The sequence below is a fragment of the Dryobates pubescens genome, chromosome 16 (assembly GCF_014839835.1).
Source record: "Dryobates pubescens isolate bDryPub1 chromosome 16, bDryPub1.pri, whole genome shotgun sequence".
In the NCBI taxonomy this organism is placed as follows: Eukaryota; Metazoa; Chordata; class Aves; order Piciformes; family Picidae; genus Dryobates; species Dryobates pubescens.
The window spans coordinates 16,643,992-16,670,655 of NC_071627.1; the positions used below are offsets into that span (position 1 = coordinate 16,643,992).

At 49.2% G+C, this 26,664-nt stretch overlaps 1 protein-coding gene across 2 annotated transcripts in view; it reads right to left on the reverse strand.

Moving 5' to 3' along the window:
• Positions 1-4,623: 4,623 nt before the first annotated feature.
• NEURL1B (neuralized E3 ubiquitin protein ligase 1B) overlaps positions 4,624-26,664 on the reverse strand; it is a 99,650-nt gene continuing 77,609 nt past the window's right edge. For both annotated transcript variants that reach the window (XM_054168448.1, XM_054168449.1), the window contains exons 2-5: positions 12,907-13,467; positions 9,922-10,629; positions 8,850-8,975; positions 4,624-7,942 (exon numbers count right to left, since the gene is read on the reverse strand). In XM_054168448.1, coding sequence (XP_054024423.1) covers positions 7,698-7,942; positions 8,850-8,975; positions 9,922-10,629; positions 12,907-13,467 — 1,640 coding nt within the window. In that variant the 3' untranslated portion in view covers positions 4,624-7,697. The remainder of the gene's footprint in view (positions 7,943-8,849; positions 8,976-9,921; positions 10,630-12,906; positions 13,468-26,664) is intronic.

Genomic DNA, 26,664 nt, shown 5'->3' on the forward strand with positions numbered 1-26,664 from the left:
TGTCTCAGTGCATCTCTTGTTCCATTACATCCCTTTTGCTTTGGAAAGGAATGGGGACAGGATGAGTCAAGCTAGAGTGGCCCTGCAGCCAAATCCAGCTCCCATTATATCTGGGGAGGGGGCTGGCCCAATGTCCCACATCTGCTGTGACAGTTTCACACAGGGGCTGGAAGGGCTGTGTGCCCTTTCCCTGTGGCACTGTGTCTTTGCTCTCTCTTTGCTGAATGGCCTTTTAATCTCAGAAGTGTCTCTTCTTTCTCTATCTCAGAGGCCTCACTGCCCTCGGCTTTCCTCAGAGGGGACAATGCTATTTCTGTGGTCTCTGTACTCAGTGAGGGCTATTTCTGCTTTCCTCCCAGACTGAACCTCAGAGCTGGTAGTGCTTCGTTTTGCTGACACAAGTACTGTATTTGGCTCATTGAGCGTGTGACAGGATCTCCCCTTGGTCCCTAAGAGCTTCCAAGAAGGCAGGGCGAGTGCCTGAGCATGGGGTGCCCCTCAGCAGGGTGCTGACACCTGCAGCCTTACCCCTTCCTGCTGCTCTTCCATCTGCAAAGGTCCACAGGCTGACAACAGCTCCTGTTGGGAAGACGCTGAGAGCTGCTGGGCCGGCAGGGCTTTGCCCCCCGCATCTGATGTGCCTCCATTGTGGCAGCCCTATATGCCCTTTCCTAGGCTGTGCCTCTCTGCTTTGCACATCAAACACAGCTGAGCTCCCCGACTACTTCTTGTGGAGGAGAAGGGCAGCTGGGAGGCTCAGTACCCAGAGCTTGGCCACAAGGTTCATCACCCTGTCAACCAAGGACCACCCTCCCTCCTTGCCCACCACCAGTACAGCCCTGAGGCAAGGGCTGGCGGCAGGGCTGGGCATCACTATGTCTGGGGGCAGAAGAGGTGGGCGTCAGGGAGGTTCCACGTCTCTGCACATCCCTGGCAGGCTGGAGGCCCTCTCTGTGTCCTGCTGCTCCTTGCAGGCCCCTGGAGCCCCTCTGTCTGTCCGTGTCTCGCTATCCTATGTAAGCGCGTATAGATCTACGGGATGTGGGCGGGAGGGGGGCAGCAGAAGGTAGATGTAGCTGTGTCAATGCCCAATTATACTTTCACCTTTAGGGGATTGATGGGGTTTTTTATTTAGTGGGGGGGTGGGGGTTGGGTGGTGGTGTTTGGGGGTTTTTTTGGTGGGTGGGGTTTTGTTTGCTTGTTTTTTTAAGAAATAAAGAGAAACTGCTTGACTGGTTTCAAGCACCCTTGTGAACCCCTGGCTGGCTGGTGTGTGTCTGGGATGCTGTGTGGCAGCTGTCCTGGGAGGTGTGCTGCTGTCCTGCCCAGAGTGCTGGCAGCTCTGCCCAGGGAGTTTGTTTGGGAGCTGGCACATCCCACTTGCCGCTGCAGCAATGGCACCAGCAAGGAGCCCCGAGTCACTGAGCTGCACTCCCTCTTGCTGCGTGGGAGTCATCCCCAGGTGAAGCATGCTTCTGTCACCAGCAGATGAATGGGGTCATTTGGCTTCAAGGAGACTTGCAGCGAGGGCTTTGGGCTGTGGCATCCTTTATAATGGTTGTGGGGCAGGTCACAATGCTCAGACATTTGCCTTAACAGTTCCTGGCCATGAATAGCCTAACTCATCCATTGCTGCTGAGCCCCAGGTTACCTCCTGGGACTCCCACAACTGACATGCTGCAGGATCATGGGTCAGGTATGGGTATGTGTATAGTGGCACATAAAGGGGGGATATTTTTCCTCTGCAGCTGTGGCTGTATCAACATACCCTATATGAGACATAGCCTGGTCCTCAGTTTGTGCTTTGTGTACCCCAGTGCTCAAGAGAAGGAGAAATGTGATTGCTGAGTTAGTTATACAGTGTTCAGCAGAGCTTTGCTTTTTCTTCCCATCTCTATGATCCAGAAGACAGAGGAGTGTTGTACAACTGACTCTTCCAGGCCTGCATCTGTGGGATGTGCCATCTGTCCATCCATCCAGGCAGCCATGGTTGTGTTCATGTGCACACAGTACTGCCTGGGAGTGGTGAGAGTCATGGGACACACACCACACACCCCCCGCAACATCTTCTTGGGTTTTGCCTTTGAGTCCAAGCCCAGATAGATGTCTCTGTAAGTAGGGCAGTGGAAGTGTGACAGTTGTGTTACTTTGAGCTCAAGCCAGCAGATTAAGTTTGGTAATTCTGGGCAACTGCAGAGAAAGAGAGAGAGAGACTGCCTGACCTGAGGAGCTCTAGGGGCTCGTTCAGGCTAGCCAGGGAATGGGGCTGCATTAATTGAACAAGCTCAGGCAAAGTAAGAATTGGACTTAAGAGCCCAAGTGCCTTCTGTCAGAGGACTGTGGTGTTGCACACATGTAGAGATTGGTTAGAGTATCTTCCACTAGCCCAGTTCATTACTTGACAGCCTGGGACATGCAAACCCTGTCTATGCTTACCCCTAGTTTCCTGGTGGCCATAACCCAACCCAGACAGCACAGGGCTTCAAGAACCATAGGTGGAGCTGTGCATGCTGCCAGTAACAGCCCAGTGCCTACTGTGTTACACACCATTGGGCTCAGCTTGCTCCCTCTGACAGCTCATGTTCATTCACCTGCCTGCAGCATGTGCCCTGTGCCAGAAGCAGCTGCCTGTGCTCCATACAGAAGTGCCATAAGAGCAGCCTAGAATGCAGCACCCACCCTGATGGCACCCACTTGGCACCCAGCAGCAGCTGAGTGAGTTGGGGAGAAATCTGGGTCCTGTGTCACAACTTGGAGTATTGCACCAGCATGACCAAACAGGGCCCATCCCTCCTCAGGCTGTTCCCTGCTGCCAGCATGGTGCCACACCATGTCCCTGTGGGTACACAGCACCTGGCATTGAGTGACACCAGCTGCCGCCACAGCTCCAGTGCTCCTGTGGCTGTGCTACAAGCAGAGCTGGCAGAGCCTTAATGAGAGTTAGGCTTTGTTCATGGAAGGCTCAGAGTGGGCAGGTATGTGTGCCATGGCATCCAGGCTGGCAGAGGGGAAGGGGGGCTGTGGGTGCAGGTGATGGAAGCAGGCACCGGTCCTCCATGGTCTCCCTGGGGTTCAGGCCGGCAGCAGCTGGAGCAAGTCAGCATGCTAATGCCAAGTATGGTGCAAAGTCGCTCCATGGCCTGAGACCAGTGGCATTAGTCTCTTGGCAGCTCACAAGGGTCAGCTCTCTGCATACAGCCAGGCAGCAGAGCTTATAAAAAGGCATTTCTGGCATAAACAGGCACTGCCAGGCTCCTTCCCCACCTGCGGCTCGTGATGGGTTTTGTGCAAACGCTCAACTGTGGCTGTGTTCTTGCCAGGGAAGAGTTATGAATGAATTCTTCCACTCCACTTTAAACCACATTGGAGGCTGCTTGACTGGTGTCTGGCTTCAGCAGGCCACATTTCAGGATATAAACAGTTTACAGAGGAGCCTTTTGTTGGCCTCTGCTTGTGAAATGATGAGCCAGGCATTGCTACCAAACAAAACAAAAAAGTTGGGGGCATGGGGAGAAAAAAAAGAAAAAGCAGCAGCCCTCCTGTTCCTGTCTGTGTCACCCCCTGCCCATGTCTGCATTACCCCTCCCTAAGCCAGCTGGGATAGTTCCTAGACTGCCCCAGCCCCAGCGTGGGCACAGGAGTGAGGTCAGGCTGGCAACTGTCTTGCTTGAGACGATGCAGGTTGGATGAGGAAAGTTGTGGCACCTAACAAGGTCATCTGCCACAGGACCCTTCCCACCTCTGTAGCCCTGAAACACATCTTGCTTTTAGTGCAGTGGCTGGCCAAACTTCTGAAGGGTTTGCGAGGTTAAGTGACCCAGGAACAAAACCCGCCCTGCCCATGGACTGACTGAGCACCCTCTGTGCACAGCCTCCCAGGAGCAATGCAAAGCTGATGCAAGGTATTTCAAGTGCCTAATGTATTCTTTTTTTGGAGGCAGAGGTGCCCTGACTCCATGCATTTCCATTGCCCCACTCTGAAATAAAGGATTTATTCACACACACACACACACACACACACCTGCAGGGCAAATGCTTTTAAACATCCAGGGGCACTCTTTACAAGCCAAAGTTTTATTGTCTCATAAACAAGTAAAATTATATTAATGTAAAACAGGTAAATGGACAAAAGTAAAACACACAGCACTAAACACAAGGCTATAGAGCACTGACATGTACAAGTGCAGTTCCCTCCCTCGTGCGGTGCCCTCCCCACCCCCGGCCCCCCCACATGATTTGAAAAGCCTAATGCAGAGGTCCAAAATCTGATTCAGCTTAAACATGATGTACAGGTGGTCACAGTATTGAATCATAAAGGTAAGGAGAAGGGAGTATAACTATCATTTTGAAAAGGGGGAAGGTAAAAGAGCTCCTCCCCCCCCCTCTTCTTTTTACTTTCTTTCTTTCATTCATTCTTCCTTTTTTTTTGTTTTTCCCCAATTTTTAAACCAATAGGTTGGGGGAGGTGGGGGGGGGAGGAATCCATGGAAATAAACACTTTTTCACTCCAATATATATATAATATATATTAAAAAAAGCAGGATTCTCAGTGAACACAAAAGTCTATAAAACTACCATTGATCTGTGTTTTGCTCTTCCCCCACCCCCCTTCCCCTTCTTGGTTTTTTTTTGTCTTTTTAAAAGTTGCTTTAAAAAGGCTAAAAAGTGCACAGACACCCTTATAAGGCACAAACAGATCTTCTGTACAAATCATAGATCCAATCAGACTGTTTAAAAAAAATAGCAATACAAGTACTGACAATTAAATCTGTAAGAGGCTACCTTTTCCTGGAAAACTTTGTTTTAGAGGCCTGTTCTGGAAAATTCCTGTGGCTCTCAGGTAGGCAGGGTGGCAGGTCTGGCTGCTCTCAACAGCTGCACTCTGCACCCTGACTGAGCTGGCTCCCTTGCTCACCCTGCTGGATGCTGCCCTTCTGGAAAGAGGTCTGGGCTGCTACAGCAAAACTTCAACCTGTGCAACGTGTCCTGAACAGCTCGGGCACAGCCTGGGGTGGATGTGGTATTTCTCCTTGTTGGCTTAGAAAGAGAGCTACACCAAAAAAATAACCCCACCCCAGGCATGCAACTCACCCTGCTCACTGAGGACCTGAGGAGTTAGCCAAGCAACTGGGCTCTGCTCTGCTCGGGCACACAGCTGTGGGCAGCCACCCGAAGGGACTGGCTGCAGAACAGCAGCCCCCAGGGCCAGCCACTGGTATTTGCTAGACCAGAGCTGATCCAAGCTAGCCTTGCTTGCAGTGGAATCAGACAGCTTTCCTTGAATTCCTCATCAGGCAAAGGCTGCAGCCTGTTCAGCAGGCAGGCACTAACCCCTGGCCTTCCAGCCCATGCTCACATACTTTGCCATCATCATGCTCTTAGTGCCATGGCCACAGGCTGCAGCTGGACCCTGATCTGCCAGCGCAGGGCCAGGGAGGTCTCTGCCAAGGCAACGTCTGTGATCTCAGGTGGTATGGCAGCCAGGAGGTGTGGGCAAGGCTCCAGCTGCCAAAAAGCTGACAAAAGCTGCCCTTGCTGCCTCCTTTTGCAAAGGTGTAGGTGAACTGGCAGTTCACAGTGGCTCTGCTGAGGGCTGAGCACACTTGGCAATGGCACGGTCGGTGCAGAGCTGAGTGTCCTAAAAGGGCTCTACAAAGCTGGCAGGCTCTGCTGTGATGCCACAATGGAATGGGTGAGAGATCTCACTCTACAGCAGCCTCACTTAATTAAAATGTTAATGAGCTCTTCAAGGGAAAAAACTTCTCCCTGCCCGTGAGCAGCTGAGGGAGGTTGAGCACTCCTCAATGGCAGAGTGGGGCTGGGATGGAGCTGAGTACCGGTCAGTGACCGAGGGCAGCAGCATCAAACCACCACCCAGGCAGTGGTGCAGCAAGAGGCAGCTACCTGTACACCCATGGCCTTGGGAGAGTAAATGGTGAGGTGATGTGAGAGACTCCAACAATCTCAGGCAACCCCTCTAAGGCTTGGTCTTCCTTTTTTTCCTCTTTTGGGGCTGAAATGTGGTAATTGCACCTTTCTGAAGAAAGCTGTTCTTACCCACTTGGTGGCACATGGTCACTGAGCTAGATGAACACCAGCCTCTCACTCATCCTCCCATTTGTATCCTGTCTCTTCCCCTCTTTACAAACCTGGACCAGCTGGAAACCAGCCAGGCTCAAGCTGAAGGAGTGGAAAGGAACTGTGCATGTGGGCAGAGGATGGAGAATAGAGAATGGAGGGCAGCTCCTGTGGGAGCAGGAGGGAGGAGGACACTGAGCTCCTCAATGCTGCATGTTTAGATGCTGCCCAGCTCATCTATGTTGCTGCTGCTTGTAGCTGTCTAATGTTACAGCTGAAACCTAGTTACCTTTAGGTCCCAACATCTCACACTAGCAGCAGGCTTTCTTTCCTGCTCCCAGGTAAAGCCAAATGAGACAGATCCCTGGTCGTCTCAGCAAGTTCTCATCTACTATTGGGATCTAGTGTCTGGGCAGCTGGGAGCTGTGCTAGGAAACCTGGAAAGGTAGCAGAAAGAGCAGATAAAATCAGGACATACAGTCCCCAGCATAAGGTAAGCCTGCTGGGTCTGGTTCAGACATTAATTTCTCACCACAGGCTCCAAAAAGTCCCTGTGTTGGGACAGGAGAAAGGCTGAGCCCTGCCACAGTGCTGGCTGCAGGTAAGGGGCTAGGATAGGCTGAGCCAGGGGGGACTGGGCAAGACGGCAGCTACACTGCCTTCAAAGAGCAGCAGAGCAGAACCTGCATGTGTCTGCCTGCAGGTGACAAACACCATCACTGCAGACAGCAGTAGCTCCATGCTTTTCCTAAGCCAGGGCTGCAGTGTGCCCATCCAAACCTCTCACCCATCCACAGGCTGCAATTTATGGCTTCAGCAGCTGGCCAGACTGGCAGCACCTGAAGGACTTCACTGCTGCTGCTCCATCACTGCTGCAGCAGGAGCTGGGCTTGGCTGGGGCTCTCAGCGGGCTCATGCTCCTCTCTGTTACCCCATGGCTGCTGCCTGGGTCTCAGCCTTCACGGCCAAAAGTCCCTGCTCTGTCACAAAAAGCAAAAGCTGCTTTATCTAAGTCCAGAGCAGCTTCTCCGTACGCCCCAGAAGCCTGTTCAGGGCTGGCAAAACACAAACAAGTGAGAATCTGGCTGTGCTACTATTTTGGCCTTAGCTAGCTCCCCTTACATGGATTAACATGACATTTCCAGATCATTTTTGTCCATTTTGAACCCTCCCACTGGGCCTTGTCCTAATTTTGTTCCACCAGGGTGCAAGCATCCAGCAGCAGCCCAGAGCCATTGGGGTTTCAAGGCTGGGGAAGCCCAGTGGCACCTGGCATTGGCCAAGTGGCAACCTCCCCTTCCTGATCCACGCCACAGCGAGCCCCTTCCTCTAGAGGAAGGGGGGAAAGAGCCTTTGCACGGGAAGTGTCTCATTTGCAGCTGGGTCAGGCCCAGAGCGCGACTCCCGAGTTCCCCCGTGGGCAGGCGGCGGCCGTGCCGTTGGGCCCCATGTGATCCTCAGCTCAGTTTGATCCCTGAATTGTGCCCTCCCCAGTCAAATAAGGAAACACAGATAACGAGCCACTGGATAACGACTGACCAGCACGATAACCCATAAGCAGGGACGGAAAGGCAAGGTTACTGCTAGCGGCGTTCCCCCTCCCGCGGCGCTGGGGGGCGCTAGGGGCGGTATATCTTAATAACATCTTTGATGACCCGGCGGCAGATCGGGCAGCAGGCGTTGAGCTGCTTCTTCAGCTTAAGACCACAGGTGTTGCAGAGGCACATGTGTCCGCAGGTGTAGATCACCGTGTCCACCTCGCTGTCAAAGCACACGGTGCATTCCCCGTTCTTGCTGCTTGACGGCTCCGGAGGCGGGAAGACAGGAGAGATAGGAGGGCTCAGGGGGGAGCTGGGAGCAGTCACTGAAAAGGAGGAGAAAGGAACAAGGTCATTCAATCACCAGGTTGGTGCAGACCTGACAACATGCAACATACACGCTCTATTTCTTAAGGCTTTTCCTTAGTCACTGCCTGGCTCATTTGGCCCCAGCACAGGTACAACTCCAGGCACACCATTCCTTTTCTACAGAGGAGGCAAGCATGGCTCACCTGGGCTTCCCCACGCAGGGTGGTGATTGCACAGCCGTTTTGTGGTGTGGGTGTACAGGGCCCTGCTCCCTCCAAAGGAGCTGTGCTAAACCCAGGGTGCTCCTGCATCTCATCAGCCATGTCAGGCAGCTGTGCACAGCACAACAGTGGCATGTGCCATGGAGAGTACTGGGCTGGGCACCCAGGACTCTCTGCATGAGACCCAAACACTAGTATGAGTGTTTACATGGGCATCCCTTCAGCACAGAGCCCTGGCAGTGCAGAATGCAGCACGCTGGGTGGTACAAGACAAGAAACCAGAGCCCCAGACACAGTATGGCAACCCTCGCTAATGTAGCACGGCTGCTGAAGCAAGGGCAGTCCTGCAGGCATCACCTTCATCAGACAGACTGACCAAGAGGGAAGCAACATGCAGCCCTTCTTCAGGCTGTGAAAAGCTTCTCACTGCTTTGTGTTCTCATAGAATCGTAGAATGGTTGAGGTTGAAAGGGACTTGGTTGAAAGGGACTTTAGAGATCATCGAGTCACAGCTCCCCTGCCAGTAGAGCAGGCTGCTAGTTGAACCTGGCCTTTCTTCCAATTATTTCTGCTGGCCTTGTAGGAGATGTAACAGCTTCCCCCTAACTTTGCCCTGCTGTCTGGCATAGCATCCTCTGTCAGCCCAGATTCCTGTCTTGGTGTAGCTGGCACAGCCAGGCACCAAGGGCTAGGCTCTCCTTACCAAGCGATGACTCTGAAGCAGATGATGACCTGTTGACGCTGAAGGCCATGTCCGAGTCACTGTCATACTGCGAGCCACCAGGGGATCCTGAGGGAGAGACGGTCACTGGGCTGGACTGCACAGTGCCTGCAAAGACAGGAGAGAGCTGAGCCTGCTGCAGGGCTGGCAGGCGCCCAGACCTCAGCTAAACGCCTCAGCCCAGAGCGTGGCTCCCACCCCATCAGTGCAGGGAGCTTTAGGAGGAAGTCCAGCTGCTGAGTGACGTGCTGCCCCTTAGTAACCATACAGGTGCATGGCTGTGGGTGTGACCTTCGCTATGCCACTGTACTATTTCTGGTCAATGCTTCAGTGACGTGAGTACTAGGCTATGTGACAGACATCATTTGGGGTGTAAAGTCACTTCTCCATGGTCCTGACCCCTCCAGCAGTACTTGCCTAAAGCTATCACTGTCTCATTGTCAGGTCTGGGGCAGCTGGGAAAGGACATTGCTTTAAATGGGAAAAGGCTGCTTCACAAAGCCACCAATATCTGCTTGTCTGACAGATTCCTAAGCAAGGGGTAAGGAGAAGTACTGTAACCGGTCACCAGCAATAAATCAACAGCAACATCTGATACCTGATCTGTGGCAGCGCTTGGGGAGCGATTACTGCCCAACAGCAACACATGTGCCTAAACCAGAGCTGTACCCACAACAGTTACCACCTTTACCAAGGCAGGAGTTCAACAGCTCCTAGCTGGAAGAGTGGTTGCAGAGGGTTTTAAAACCATACACCCTGACAACCAGCTCCCTGCCCTGCAGACAGCCACACCTGCCTTCCTATCTGCTGCTTTTATCCCGCAGGTCTCATGGTTTTCGGGGTGCATGCACAGGCTGCATACACCTGTGTGACAGCTACCATGTCTCCCTCACTCTTGTTTGCAAACACAAGCTGAGACCAGGAGCTGCTCACTCACATTGGTGACCACCTGCTAAAGACAACACTGCAGATGCAAACCTGCAGCTCCTGCTCTGGGCCAGGAAGTGTCCCCAGCCACACGTTGCCTGTTCTCATCTCTTTGGGCTGCACTTACCCAATATTTTGAGCTGGTTGATTACACCATGGATTGTAAAAAACACCCAGAGAGACTGCGAGGTGTCCACACACATCAGCATCCCTCGGCTGGCTCCGTTCACCCCGTGGTGCACCTCTCCATTCGGCAAGACCATGAAACTGAGAATGTCGCCGCTGCTGAGGACGGGGAACGCTCGGTACACCACCCAGTACTCCTTGCGGTCCAGCAGGAAGTCTGGGTCTGCCGGCAGCTCGTTCGTCCGTAAAGTACTCGGATCACAAGAAGTGATGCCAAAAGAAAGAGCCCCGTAGTATGGCAACCCAAGATGTCCTACTTCCACAAACAGGCTTTCACCGATGTGCAAAGGCCGGTCGGAAAACACCAAAGTCCTATTGCTCTCCTGCCAGTTGGTGCACGCAACCATTCGGTCCTGAGAAAAGGTGATGTCGGGCCCACGGGTGGGGTGGAATCGCAGGTCTGTGTCCAGGAAGGCTGGGACCCCCTGGGCGCGCTGCCGTCGGTTTGGGCAGCAGGGGATGATGTGGTTGTCTGTCGCGAGTCCTGGTACCCGACTCAGGTTTAGGTTTGCGATTTTGGCCACCACTTGGTTATTCTCCAGTTCGTTGTTGTTGAAGTTGGCTGAGTCGTGGTTGCTCTGCGGAAGGCAGGTGCTGAGACGGGCAGTGCTGAGACGGGCAGTGGTCATGGTCTCTGCAAACATGCTATCTGTGAGACAAACCCAGTGTTAAGGGACCTTAGAGTCAAGATACGACTGCCCGCTTCAGTGGTTACAACTGTTGCTTTTTTTCAGCCTACAAACTATCTGAACTCTGTTCCTCTGAATGGAAAAGCAAAGAAAAAATTAGCCAGAGGTCAGCCACTAAAGAACAGCTAGTGGTGGAGAGTCATATGTGGAGCAGGCAGCAGGCAGAGAAAATCTTGGCACTAGCTGAGGAAAACCAAGTGTTACAGAGTACCCGTGTAACCCGGGCGCTCCTCACACTGGTGCACTGGGAAAAGCTGTAAACCAGTGCGGTCCTCAAAGCTTTCACAGCAGAGGCATCTAATAGCTTTGAGGTTGCTCTGTAAAAGAAGCAAACACCTCAGTATCATCTTGTCCAAATGTCTTGTGCAAGCCATACCCACAACACAGTGATGAGTGAAGGAGCACAAGCTTGAGTAGTTATTCTTTTCACACCCCTTGCCATTGCCTTACAGCTGTGAGGTGTCTAGGCAGTATGTGTCCAAGAGATGTCATTTTACAGGAGGATTTCAAGTCTCACATTTCAGCAGTGTTCACACCACTGCAGAGATTTTGAATTAAGAGCTTCTCACAAAAGCTACTTGCTGTAGGTGTTACAAAAAAAGATTTTTGCAGTAGAGAGTTATTTTCCCCTTTCACAGCAAAGGGAAAATCAAGATGCCGACTCTTAATTCATTTCCCAGTTTATCACCTAGGCTGTGCCAGACTGAGGAAGGGATTTTAAGGCATGGGGAGGTTTGGGAGTACCCTTCCTTCTACCTCCAGCACTGCCCGGGGTGGCATAGACACTTGACTTTGAAGGTAAGCCATTAACTAGCTGAAAGAATTTATTTGATGCCCATGGAAGTTATGAGTGCATGAATAAAGTATATTACTGGTCTTTCAAAAGCTGGAGAGGGGAGAAGCATCCCAGCACTGACACTGCCCACGTTTTGGAGGAGAAAATCACCAGGCCTTTCAAACCCATCCAGCAAAGCAGGGGCTGCCCTCACTCAGAATGCCATGCAGGAGAGGCCACTGGTGTAGGCTGATGGCTGGACCAGCTGCTTCTAGCAAACACAGGGTATCTGGCATGAAACACTCCTATAGAGTGTTTCCAAGATTCATGACGCTGAAAGATGCACTTTGTGCATCTGTATTTGAGACAGATTTCATAGCTTTCTTGACTGGCAAAACGTTGGGAGAAACAGACAGAGAAACAACTGTGCCTGCTCTAACACCACCACATCTGTAGTGCCCCAGATGGCCGAGCATCACCCTGATTCCTAGGGCACTCTGTGGGGCTTGGAACTTTGATCAAAAAAAAAGAAGATTAATCAGAGCACAGGTACCCTCAGACCGAATCTTTCACTCTGCACACTCAGATGCTGCAGGCAGGAGTGGAGGCTGGGGACTGAAATAAGCTTCTAACTATAATCTAATGAGGAGGAACAACTCCTCTGGTCAAGGAGCTCCGTTGGCCAATACAGCAAGTGCTCCTTTACCTCTGCAATGAGCACCAGATAAGCTACTGGTAAATTTTAATTATGCATCTGAGGAAGAGCAGGAAAAGTTTTGGGTCTGTGTGGCCTACAGAATAATCGGAAGTAGTTGAAAGAATATGTGATGAAGCTGATTGTCCAATGCACTAACATTTCACAGCTTATCACTGGTGTCTGCTTGGTGTGGAGATGGAGGCACCACCCCCCTGAGCAGGTGCAGCTTGGTTTGGTTGTTTAAACTAAATCAGCTCCTAGGAGCCTCCAGGAAAAGGCAACACTCTTGTATTTTTAATGGATTCCCTGTGGTGCAGACCAGTTCAAAACACTCCATCTAACACTGAATTTGAAATTCCAGTGCTGCAGAAGTCACAAAAGGAAAGTCACTCTATGGCAATCGGCTCGCTTTGCTACTGGGAACAAATTCATCCCCTCTTGCAGCCCTCCCCAAGGGTGATATTTTGAGAACTAACCAAGCCACTGCAGCATATCTAGCTCAGAAAAAGCTGGGTGAAGTTACACATAAAGAATTCCATTTAACCCTACACATGGCTGCTCTGAGGTGCAGCTTTAGGGCTTTTCCACCACTGACACCTCTCAAACCCATTGCTTTCTGTGAAAGAAGAAAGGCTCATTTGAAGTACAAAACAAAGAGTAAATTAGCTCTCTTAAGTGTCCCATAGACATGATCAACCATATAGATCATGCCTCTGTGGAAAGAGCAAGCAGGAGAGCAAGCCATTGGCCAGAGCAAACACTTACCTAGTATTTGCACTTCGTGGGTAATTCCATAGACGTCTATGAGCGCCCAGAGAGGACCGGAGACTTTAATACCACAGTGAAACAATATCGGCTCCTCATCGTTAATACTGTAGAAAACTCTCCCATGACGGTCAACCCAGAAGGCCAAGATATTGTCTCTCACAGCAAACCTCTCTGGCAAAGCTTTGGCCCAGTATCCAGGTCGGGTCACTAGGTCCGGGCAGGCATACTTTGGTATCTCGTCAGAACTCATCTGTGATGGGTCATGAATGGTGAAGCCGAAGCGTAGAGCCCCGCTCCAGCCGTGGTGCACGGCCACCAGCTTCAGCCTGACTTTCTCGTAGAGGTGGATGGGCCGGTTGGTGAAGGTGACCCCGTTGCAGAAACTGTTTCTCCGCGTGGCCTTGCGGGAGTGAGCGTCCAGACGCACGTTCTTGCCTTTGGCTTGGGAGTGGAACCGCGGCGGCTCCGTGATTGCGAGGACCGAGCGTCTCTCATGGCTGCTGTTGGGCAAACTGTAGTAGGGGCGGCTGGAGACGGAGCGAGTCTGGTGGCTTGTGTCTGCAAAAGAGGAAGCAGAGGCTCCGTTAGAAACGCCTGACCTGAGCCATGTGTTGGCTCGGCCTGAGCAGCTGCCACCGGCCCGCCACGCGCGCTTTGCATTGCTCACTGCAAAGTGCACTGCTGAATCTTACAGTGTTGTGCTTGGCCGCCATCTGCTCTTTGTTGCACCAATTTGGCTTTATGCAAATATGAGGCAAATGTGGCTCTGGGGCCAAAGGTTAGCAGCTTCCCTTCTACGCCCTGCAAAGCTGGATGAAAACAAACACCCTTTTGTTCCCCCATCACATGCATCCTACTGCACTCGGAAAGGCCGAGCACTTGTGACTGGGGCTCTGAGTTTCCTGTTCACTCTGGATGTGCTGCTAAGCCACCAGCTGGTGGCCAGAGTCACACCATCTCTGAGAAATGTGGCTGCCAGGATCAGAATTGCTCATCCCTTGATTTTGTAATGATCAGCTGGAGCTGCTGAACACCACAAAGAAGCCAAGACATTTAGCAGCTGGAGGACTACCTCTGCATCACCAGACCACTCTTCCAAAACTTTCAACCCAGACACTTACTCAGATATGAGATGCTACTGGCACATGCAGGAACATTTCATCCCACAAAGCCTTGCCTTTACACAGAACCTCCCATTTGAGCTTGAAGCACTTTATAAATGATAATTGTTTTCAGCTTCACAGCACCACAGATGGCACAGAAATCCTGCCATCCTCGTTTTGCAGACAGGAGAAGAATTTATGGGTGAGATCTTGCAGCATTTAAAGTCAATAGCAATTTTGAGACCAATTTCAAGAAAAGCAGATTTGAGGCCTTCACACAAGAGTGAAGCAGAAATGGAAAAAGCTCAGCTTTCAATCTTAAGGCTTAGCTCTAAGTTCCCTGAGGTGGAGACAATCTTTTTTTGCACATCCCTGAATACATGGGGTCTTGCTCCAGGACCAGAGCTCCCACAGCCACCACCATGGTGTTACAGGCACATCAATCTCCCAATTTCCCACCCACTCCATCTCTCCTCCTCTTCATAACCGGCTTTGTAGACTTTTCGAGCAAAACCGGAAGGCATCCTGGGTGCTCAAAGTCATCCTGTTAAATATAAACCTGCAGCACATGCACACTTTTATTTTGAAATATTTTGCCATGTTTGAAGCTTTAGAAGCTGCCTCCCTGGACCCTTCCCCTTCCTTCAAGCTGCTTCCTCCCTGAGTGTGTAACCCCAGGCTATGCTTTGTGACAAAGGAAGGAATTGCTGATGCTTTCCTCTCTTGGAAAGAAACACCAGAAGATGCTGGGAGCTCAGCTGGGAAAGCTGCAGTTGTGACACTTTTTGCAAGCAAATCCATACCCAGGTAGAGCAGCGAGAGGCTGGGACTTGCATTCGTGTCTGAACTAACAGAGGCTCTAAGCAACTGCTGCCTTTGAGAATGCAAGAGAAGAGAGGCTGCTGGCAAGATCTGAACACAGGATTAGCTCTTGGAATCAGGCAGCTGCCACAGGAATCAAAGAGCTACCAAAAAGCTCCTGTTTGCATCAAGATAAAATTGGCAAGCAAATGCAGAGGCTAAATAAAAGGTCTTTTGTATCTCTTCATTCATACTGCACAGGGAAATCACTGAGTAGCACAGGGTAATGGTTATTCTTGTCCTACACTAATGTAAATAAATAATATGTATAATATACTTGTGTAATGTAAACAAATACTTGCTCTTAGACCAGTGGGGGATTTGCCATTTCAATGGGTTCCCTGGATCTGCAGGGTCAGTCTTGGCCAGCCCAGCAATAAGCATGTGTATTTCTCTTGAGTATTCCCAGGAGAAATCTCAATTTTTTGCCTCCTGAAGAGCTAAAATGCAGAGGATGGCTGCTTTCAGCAGAGAGCCACCCATGGCTCCTGTGGGTGCTGCTCCATGTGTCTGCCTGCAAGCGTTCCCCACAGATAATCCTTAGCAGTGAGAGGCATGGTGCCGTGAGGCCAGCCAGCACATAGCACTGGGCAAGTGACCCTGAGTGGCAAGAGGTGAATCCTCTGCTGGCCAAACTTTCCCAGTCTGGCTCCAGATCTTTCAGATGGATGTAGAGAGCTTTGTGGCATTCAGTTGGGATGTGGGTTATGCAAAGCCACAGAAAGGTGCCACCAGGACAGCCTGAGGGGATCCTGTAGTACCTGGTGGGCTCAGAACTGCTCTTTCACGTCACACCTCACCTTCCTGGCCAACATCCTCCCCTTGCAGAGAAGCCTTCTCCTCTGAAAGTGAGTGCCATGGCCTTGATGTCCCTGCGCTAGTCAGACGGAGGATAGAGGGATGAGAGCTTCTGTCCTCTCTGCTGTTAGAAGAATCCCCTGCTTTCCACACTCTGTGCAGCACCAGCCTTCCTCCCACATCGACCTGCTGGAGCACAGACACTCTGCAGACCGAGAGTAGCAGGACAGGATGTCCTCCAGCATGGCTCCAAGGCAGGTACTTCTCACACTGCTTTTGGAATGCACAGAGTACCGTGACAGCAGCATGATGGACAGAATAGCAATGACATAGGCACCCACTTCAAACACAGCTTTGGGTCCACCCTGCCAGAGAGGAACTTGGGGCCAGGGTTTGGCTTTTTTCTTGTTTTGTTTTTTTCAAAACAGGAAAGCATATTGTGGCTGAACAATAGGAAAGTCTCCAGAAGGAAATGAATGGATAATTTATTTATAATGCCGTTCCCCCCTTGCATGAACACCTGCCACCAGGAATAAAGCCTGACATAACCCAAGGCAGGGGAGGCAGAGCTTTCCCACTGAAACACGCCTCAAGCTAAACCTGGGCACATGCTTGACTCATTACATACTGGCAGGGACTAGGCAAGCTCAACAGGATGTTTGTGCCTTTGAATTGCCCTCATTTGCAGCTTGGCTTCCACAGTTTGGATCACGTTTCAGTCCCTCTGCTATTTCTTCAGACCCTCCCCTCTTCTGTCTGTGCTTTCCTACCCAAAAGACCAACAGTGGAGTAATGATAGTCAAGCTCATGGCAGAAATGTCACCAAACCCAAGGGTGCCTGATACTGTGACAGGCAGCTAAGAGCTATGCCAACTCTTCTTTTCAGCTATGGAATTCATACAATGCTTTGAGTAAGTAATTTCTTCTCTTTATGCCTCAGTTACCTGCCTAAGAGACAGCAACAGAATTCCTCCACCTCTCAGGAAGCTAAAAGGATCAAAAAAGGTAAGGTGCTCAAATACTTAAATCCCTGAGCTCTGTAAACATGTCTGCAGGCTGGCTAGATCATCAAATGGGACATGAACCCACAGGGTCTCCTGGGGTGATGTCTTGAGGTCACATCCAGCATTTTGCTTCTTTTCATTCCAGAGTTTTCCATTTGTCATCCCTACTCTCACCAAGAGCAAATATGATGCTCACAGCATGAGTCTCTCAAATGCACAAGCAGGGCTTCAGCAAATGTGAAGTGAGCCAGGAAAATGGAAGAAAAAAAGGAAGTGAAGGACTAAGAATGGTGTGGGACTCCTCACTGAAGCCTGCAAAAGAAACCTTGCCTGGAAGGCAGCATTGCCATCCAGATGGGCTGCACTGAAATAGATCTGGGTTATGGGCACCCATGATCTCAGCTGCAAGCAGCTATGGCACAACTGAAACTCCACCTGCTTTCCACAGGGCCAGCACATTCATTCCTTAAGGTTGCACTGACCTTTGGAGAGAGGCTTTTTCACAAACATACACTTTGCATTTCAAGAAGGTACAGCAGGCAGACTGGACAAATTCCACATATTTATCACAGTTTCAGTTCTAAAAATAAACATTTCCAGGTTTGCTGTGGCATTTTAATCCCACCAACAGCAGCAGACAAAATTCAGGACAAGAGCCCTCTCCAAGGCTGCTGTTGTCTGAGCAGTGGGGCAGAGGAGGCTGCTCAACTGGGGAGTTGACTTTAAGCCAGACCAATCTTGTCTTCACTTGCCCTCACAAGCCAGGACAGGAGTGATGCCACAAAAAGCCCTAGAATGAGGGTGAAGAGAATAACATTCAAAGAGACCACAGCTACAGCAGAGAGCTACGGCAAAGGCAGCCTGCAGCCAAAGAAGGATAAAGAGAGTGCTGCTTTCTCGATGCTCCATGGGTAAATTTACAGCCTGCATTAACTCTATACTCTGCTGCACCAAAAGGCAATCCCTGGCTCCTGAAGACCTCTCTCAAGTCTATTCATGACAAAAGATGTGCAAGACAGATATGGGGCAGCCCGGTGCCAAATGAAGATGCATACTGGATCAAGCAAGGATGTCAAAGGAACAGAAATTATTGAGACCATAACCCCATGAGTAAACAGCTCAAGGAGACACAGCTGTCCAGCAGGCATCTGGAGCAGAGTCTCCTTGTGTTGTTCAAGGGCTGAAAGGTAGCAGCGGTCAGCCTGAAAACTATCGGCTAGCACCCACTGCACGGGCAGAAGGGAATCCACCTAACACACCTGTCTTATCTTTATGGCCACTGCTTTATCTGTGACATTAGAACTTTTTCCTATTACAGTAGATACCAGGTCACTGCGGCTGCAACAACCCTGTTGAACATTAAACAAGACAACTGGAGAGAAGAGGCAGCCAGCCTTTGCTCTGGAATAGGAAAACCCCAACAGGTGGGGACAACAAGGTCAAGTTCACTGCATGATTGCAAAGCTCTAGAAACAGCCCTCACGGATCCAAAGCCAGTCACAGCATGCTCCAGTGAAAGCAGGGTCCTCACCACGCTCATCCCACCGCATCTGTAATGATGGAGACGATGCAGCTGGCCCTGGGTGTGTGGGCTGGAGCCTTGCTGGAGGCTGGAAGGAGCAGGCTAGGCTGTTGCTGCAGATAACGAACCTTAACAGTAAGACGGAACAGGATTCTGCTCTGACACGATCTTATCTTCTGAGAAAAAGAGATAAAAATCTGTTCACATGCAAATTTGGTGCACTGCCTAGACATTTGTGGAGCTTTAAAAACAGAAAATGTGTCGGGGATCTCTGCAGGAAGCACTGGTGACGCCTTGTTCCACGCTCACCAGTGTGAATTTCTGAGGTGAGACTATGAAATCCACTCTAAGGCTGCTACGAAAAACTGGCCTCATTTCCAAGTGTCCTGCTGGCTCAAACACTGGCAAATTCAACTTGACAATTAATGAATCTCCCACATTTAAATTCCTGTGGTTTGCATGACCTGTCCAGAGCCCTGCTTTGATGGAAAGGTCTCTCTGCCTGGTCCTCTAACAGGAGACAAACTTCCAGGCGGGTTAATCTATCCTACATGGTTCACCTGCATGAGAGTGATATAGAAATTGAGGCTTTAAGTGGGGACTGAAGAGCCTGTAATGAATTGCAGAAAATGTAACATTTTTGAAGAGACTAATTTGGGAAGAAGGGAGGAGGAAAGACAGAAGTTGGTTGTTTTTTTCATGAAAAGAAGGTGTGTTGTAGCACTGAGGTGACTCCTGTTGCACAGATCTAATGGACCTGGAACATTTGTCATTGGAAAAGTATCAGGGAAAATCCATGTCAAAAAACATAGATTGACTTTAGCTCAAAAAAAAAAATCAAGTTGTGCATGTCTCCACGGGGATTTGTGAGTGAGGAAAGCCTCTTTGCTTCTGTGGCTAGGGCTTGAAACCAAATATTCTACGGGTGATTTTGAAAGAAGAAATGCTAGAACGCATTTGTCTAGGCAGAGGCTAATGACACAGTTATTCTTGTCTGCTAGGTGTTCCTCCATAAAAGCAGAGCAGTATTTGCCAACAACATTAGGCAAAATCCCTTTGCTCTGATCTCTTTTCTCAAACCAGCAAACACAGGCAATTCCAGAAGGGCTCGGCAGCATTTTCAAGGCTGTTTCATTCTCTGTCTCCCATCATGCCCTCAAGGAATTAGATGAACTCCTGCATTGCTGCTCCTTTCAAACCGAGCCCCTTCCTCGCAGTGGCGAACACAAAGTTCAGCCACATCATTTAGAAGAACAGTTGCCTTGACATGAAAGCTAGCACCAGGTCTTGGCTCTCCTGGTTAACCAACGTCACATCATGACACCAGCATCGGAGCCAAAAGACAGAGTGTGCAGCTGAAACACCAACGTCTCTCTCCAAGATCCACCAGCTGGCTCAAAGCAGAAAATAAACCATGACAGAAGGTCTGCTCCATGGATGAAAAGTGCTGATGGCAAATCTTCCATGACCTAGAAGCAATCACAGAGCCCCACAGCCTAGGGAGAGTCAGTGCTCTCCCAGATGAGGCAGGAATACTCTCCCAACCCACTTTCAGACCTTCTGCTTTTTAGTGGTAAAGGAAATCAGACTTGACACAAAGAAAGCCAGAACATGACTTTGATGGTGTGGCATTTTCAGAGCAAAGTGAGGAGCCCTGAGCTAAACCAATACAGTGTTGTGGATCAGGCTGCAGAAGCAGGGCCTGCTATCAAAAAACCTTCTGCTGGGTCTGTGAGTATAGGTAAGTCCACCTACGCTCACCTCCATTTTGCTCTTCCCCCATCTCTCTCTCTCTTTCCTGTTGTGCCTCTCACTTTGTGCAGTCATGAATTTCACTGCAAAGCTGGCCCCATCTTTATTACAGGCTTTTAGTTCTGCATATAAATAGCACTAAGAATACACAAAAGACAGCGATTAAGCACGGGGATGGGGGGGAAATCTCCTCTCCCCCGTATTATTAGCGAATCTGGGTCAATGAGTCTGCAACTCTAGTCACAAATTCTTAGACTTGGTTAATGAGAGACAGAGTGAGAGTGAGCAGGAGCAGGCTGGTAGAAAGGCAGGGTTCATGCCCTAATCCCTGCTTAAGTCTTCTGGTGCAAGCGATGAAAGGAGCTGCATGATAGATGAGGAGCCTTGGAAATGGCACAGCTTATTGTAATCCCTTACACGGGCCTGACACCCCGGTCCACTGGCTCATGTCAGTCAGAAAGCCCAGCTCATGAGCCAAGGAGCTTTGAATGATGTCAGGGATTTGAAAAGTCCTAAAATATGGGATGCAAAACTAGATGGAACTTTTGGCTACTGGCTGAAGACAAAAGCATCCTGTCAAAAATAATCAGTCAGCCACTCTCACTACAGCTTTTATCAGGAATTCCTGGACTGCGCTCTCACTAATGTGCTGCATGTGCAACATGTTCGATTCCATGCCCCAGGAGAGCAAACCTGTGCCTCTTACTTGATGTATGATGGTTTTACAAAATTGTTACCTTGTTTAGAAGGCTAAGTTTAACTTGGGGAGAGCAGATTGCTGCTCAGCTCACTTTATCTTCAAGTCCTAAACTCAGAGTCCATAGCATAGCTTTGGGACGTGATCATAAGCAGTAAGAAGCAAGCGGTTGACATCTGTTTAAGCAACTCCACAAATGGTTTCTGAGGGCTGCTAGGCTGGGAAATGAAATATTTTCCACATCTAAATGCTCAGCTTGTCAGTCAACAATAAAAATATGCACTATGTGATTTATTATTTTAATTGTTTTCTAGAAACAGACAATAAAGTACACCGTGAACCAAAGAGCACTAAAAGATGTAACACACTGGGGTGGACTGGTCTGTAATGAACTCAGCTGGGGACCCAGAGATGGGAGGAGAGGACCAGAGATATAGATGAAAACCTTCATGTCCTCTAGGGAGACTGGGTTCTGCTTTGATTAACTAAACATAGAGAACCAGAGAATGGTAAGGGTTGGAAGGGGCTGCTGGAGGTCGTCTATTCCATCACCCCTGCTAAGAAAGGTATACCTAAATCAGGTTGTATAAGAACACATCTAGGCAGATTTTGGAAATCTCCAAACCCACTGGAAACCCATTTCTGTATGAAGTGAGACCCAGTTTCCATGGATTTACAATACTAACCTATTTTGCTCCACTGGCTGTTACTTTGGGCAGGTCTGAAGCCCATTGCCATCTTCTAATGCATCATTTTTTTTTTCAATCAAGTGTGTTGTGCTCAAGGCAAGTTAAACCCAGCTTAAAGACCAAGGATATCATTTCAACAGTAGCTTTGCTGTTATATCAAACACCAGTTTCCTTGCACATTTCCTTCTTCTGCAGCCTGACTCACGGACAGTCCCACAGTACCTGCATCAGGTGCTTTTTCCCTAACGATCCTGTAGTCAAGAGAGGAACACTCTGCCTTCAGTGGCTTCAGTGCTCTGCAGCATGGCTCAAACATGGATTTTCATGGAAGCAAGACAGTTACAGAGATATTTTTATAGGATGTTGTGCCACTGAAGTCTTTCTCAGAGATCCTTTGCCCTTCCTCCCTGCTCCAAGCCTACTCCAGGCCAGCAGCAGAGACTGCAGATGCACTTAGGAGCAACCCAAGAGACCCAAAACCCTGCTGTATTAGAGAGTGCCGCTTGGTCCCTCCAGGCTTGAGGCTACCATGTTACTCTTGCTTTAGAGGTGGGGAGTGACTCCATTGCTGTGCCTGCAGGTCACCCACTGTATGTTCCTGACTAATCACACTGTCCAAAGATCCCAGTAAGAATATTTTTCATGGATTAAAATATTAATCTGGGTTTGTCTCCTTGTCCCCAGTTCCTCTCCATTCATTAATTCTTCGCCTCCAAAACAACTTTTCGCCTACAGACAGCATAAACAGCTCAGAACTGGTTTTCACAGCAATGCTTTATGTTATGTTTTCCTCTTCCAAGCCTGACTGTGATTTGTTGAAGAGTTACAAGAACATGTGAGTGGCGTAACCACTGACATTGAAATGGTCCATGCCCTCACCCTCCTCCCTCGCTGCCAGGGGAGCACGTAAGGACCATTAATGCAAATGAGGCTCCCTGTTTCTGACCAGCTGTACCAAGTCATCTGCACTGGGGATTTATAAATAGTGACCATGTCATTCCAATGTTAATGGCTTTAAATAAAACTGGAGATTGAAATGCATTCCCTTTTATTACCCTCAGAGCAGCAATTCTATTCCATCCTATGGTTTCAATACAGGGCTCATGGAAAGAGTGCTGGAGCTTGGCACACCTTTCCTTGGCCCGCCAATGTGTTGCTTCCACTACAGACAGGAACAAAAAGAGGGAAAGAATTTTGTTGTCTCTCTGATGCAGGAAATCCACCCATCCCCTACAGACCAGGAGCATCATAGCACTGCACCAGTGAGAGAAAAAGGATTGGAAAAGCAGCAGTGGTAACTTCACTTTCCATGTGTTGTTCTCTGAACACACATGAATACTGAATACAAGACAGTATTTACCTTATCTTCAGCCTTCTGAATTCAGACTGTATACCATTTATACCTGCACCCTTCACACCTCCAAAAAGCACATCTGGAAAAGGCCAGCACTTGAGATGTGCTGTCAGAACCCTCCCCAGCCGGCTGTGTATCCCCTGTACCTTGCTACTGCTGAGCTGTGGTGCATGATGCTGGAGCCCAGAAGCATTAGGAGCTGAGCATGTTTTCCACACTCAGTAAAAACACAAGAAAACCTTCCCTTAAGCACAGAAATTGTCCAGCACCAGGACTACAGAGGAAGAAAAGCTGCAGGTGAAGTGAGAGATCAATGACCCAACCGTCTCCTGGGCTGCATCACAACAGCAGGTCAAGGGAGGTGATTCTGCCACTCTAAGTCTGCCCTTGTGAGACCCCACCTGGAGTACTGCACCCAGCTCTGGAGCCCACAAAACAAGGACATGGATCTGTTGAAGAGGCTCTAGAAGAGGGCCATAAAGATGATCAGAGTGCTGGAGCACCTCTCCTATGAAGAAAGGCTGAGGGAGTTGGCTCTGTTCAGCCTGAAGAAGAGAGGGCTCTGGGGAGGCCACACAGCTGCATTCACACTTCTGAAGGGGCGGCTACAGGAAAGCTGGAGAGGGACACATGCAAGGACAAGGAGCAACGGCTTAAAATTGGAGCAGGGTAGATTTAGAGTAGCTATTAGGAAGAAATTCTTTACTATGAGAGTGGTGAGACACTGGAATGGGTTACCCAGAGAAGCTGTGGGCGCCTCTCATCCCTGGACATGTTTAAGACCCGGCTGGATGAGGCTTTGAGCAGCCTGGTCTAGTGGAAGCTATCTCTGCCAATGACAGGGAACTAGATGATCTTTAAAGTCCCTTCCAACTCAAGCCATTCTATGATTCTGTGCTCAGCACTCAGAGTGATGCTGCAGATGTAGAACAGAGAGCCATTCAACTTTCTTCCAGGAAAACCTTAAGATAAAAGGAAAAAAAAACTGCTGTTTTTCTTTGCTTCAGGTTTGTTACAGAGGCCTCTTTCGTCCCTATCTCCTCTCTTCATAGTGGTTCTAAGGTCTCGCTTTTATTTTCTCTCCTAATTATGATTTCTCTGCACTCAAAAGACAGGAAAGAATTCAGCTGAAAAGGGAAAAATGGTGGAGCTATTTCAGTCCAAACAGGGGTGGATAACCGGAGAGCCACTAGACTTAACGGTGGTACCCATACAGGGTTTTATCTGTCCTAAGGGAGGTGCAAAGCCACAGGAAAAGAGGGGAATAGGCCTCTAGGAAGATGTTCTTTCCAGCAAGCCTTGCTCCCAAGATGGCATAGCGTTGTTAAACGCTGTCCACAAGTCCTTTTATATTTACACACAGTTTAAACAGTGATCTGGCAGCAAGAGGGGAAAATGCTTTGGGAGGAATGCATGGCTGAGGAAGCTAAATAAAGACGTGGCCAGGTCTTCAATCATCCTATATTTTATATATACAAAGGCTGCGACTCCACTAAGCTTTTCTCAAACAATATGTAAAGAATCCAGAACAGGGCAAAGAGATGGGAATAACTGGTTATAATTAAATCAGGGGCTGAGGGGAGGCACAGCTCTTTCATTCTGCCAGGCTAGTTTCCCTGGAGGCATCACAAAACACAAAGGATCTGTGGTGGCAAGATCTTTAATGGGTTATCGGTAACTGCACAGGGGCTGAGTCCAGCCTGGCCTGGGTGGGCTGATGCCTGAGGCAAACACTCTCCCAGCAGGAAGAGTTTAAATAAATTGACTGGCCAGTCTCTTTCCAAGTCATCTGAAGGGTTGGCGACTCCACTCATGTACAGTCCAGACTGTACAGCAATATCACATATTTTGTTCACTGTTTTAGTTAGTGTTCAGACAACTAAGCTATAAGGAGGGGGTTGGTAAATACAGTACATCTTCAGAAACAGAGCCCAAAATCTTTCAAAGAAAGAAAGAAGGCGGGAGGGGGGAATTAAAATCATCATTCTTTGCTGGCTCAGACACAGAGGAAAATGTTATACTGAAAAAAGGGATGCATCCCTTCTTCCTTAGTTGAAGTTTTCTTTGTAAATGCATAGTTTTCTGCTGAGCTATGAAGCCACTCCGAGAGGCAGGTGGTTGTGCAACACTTGGCTGCGGTATGGCTGAGCTGCGAGATCCTTTTCCATGGCATTTACAGGAATTAACAAGAGGAAACAAGAGCCACTTCGAGACATTAAACTGTCCAAACAAAAGAAAATACAGTCATACCAATACTGGACACACAATGACCTCAGCCCCTTTCTTCATCTCAACTGTCTTCAATGGTTTCAACACAAAAAGGATTTAAGCAACCAGGAGGACAAGAGAGGTTTATTTTTAAGCCTCAGCGTCAATCTTCTTAACGCCAGTGGGATCCGATCTGAGCGCACCTAAGTCAACATCAACGTTCTTCTCCATTTACATTCCCTTTGTGGTACCACAGCCAAGAGATGATAAAGGCAGGTGAACCAAAGAAATCTAGAGATGAGAGACAATTCCTTGCATGGTTGAAGATAAATGCCAGCTTTTTTTGGCAAGAAAAAGGCCAAAGCCTTTTTTTTTCCCCAATCCCTCCTCCAGACTCATGAATCGCTCCCAAGAGATGTGTGAACTACACGGCAAGCAAACAGCTCTGCAACCTAGCAGTGCTCACCCATGGACATCTGCCTGCCAGAGGAGGTCCAGGCAATATAAAGTAGTGGTTTTCATCACGTTTTCTCGCCTTTTTTAAGGTGGAGCTTAAGTGGTAAACTTCAAGTGAAGTAAACTTCAAAACAGTTTACTGCGGAGCTGTTGGCTGCTGTTATTTTTTATGGCTGTGTTGTTGGTTTGCATTCTTCATGAGGCATTTACACCTATAAAACCCCACTGTACAGTCCAACAGCACATTCCTTAGTAACTCTGGAACTGGAAATCTCAGAAATCCCACATGAAACAACACAAACATCTGCCTGAAACCTCCCATTCCCACCCAGATGGCGCTTGTTTCAATTAGCCAAATCAAACTTCAATTTGGTCACTCGCTGGCCTTGCTTGGATTTATTTGGAAGAACACACCTATAAATCACACATGAAAAACTGTGGAGAGAAACAATTTGTTTCTCTCTGGGTGGTTCTTCTGGCTCTTTCTTTTTTTTCTTTTTGTTTTTTTATCTTTTGGCAGAACAAAATTTTATTACCAGGCAAAAATTATACAATTAGCTGTTGACAGCTTAGAGCCTCTGCTGCTTCTGGCCACAGCAAAACACAGGCAGCAGCACGGCTACATGCTGCCCCTTAGCCTCTTTGGAATAGATGCACTGAGCGTCTCACAAGCTACAGATCCCACTTGCATCATCTCCCAGGGACTTCTGAGCTGGAAATACACTGAAAAGGGGATGTACAAAACACCTGAAGTCATCAAAATGGAGCCACACATAGGCTTTCCCCTGGTCGCAAATCCACTGGGCACTACAGTTGCCACTGCTCACAGAGCTCCTTCCTGAAATACCAAACCTGAGCAGTCACTAGAAGAGAGTCAGGAAGGCCCTCTTCTAAGCAATTCAATCACTGCAGTGATCTGCTGCTGGCAGAAGGTGAGAGGCTCAGCTTCCCCAAAACCTCCCTGCATCCCACAGAATGGCACGTTCATGCAGAGTGGGCATACTCCCATCCACCCAACCCCTTGTCTGCCAGCATGTCTAGAACCTGGCTTCAGATGAAGTGAACTGCACTCAAGATATCTAAAAATAATGCTGAAAATCACTGGTGGTGGCCAGTGCCCACTCTGGCAGAGATCTGTCAGCTCAGGTCCAGCTTCCAGCACCGATGCGCTGTGTGTGCCTGAGCCTTGGTACATCTGAGCTCTTCCTGACAGACAGACAGACCAGAGCACCCACCAAAGTCAAACTCCTCACCCTTTGTTGGCAAAATCAGCTTGCTGCTTTCAAGAGCTGCTTGTAGCAGATACTAGGA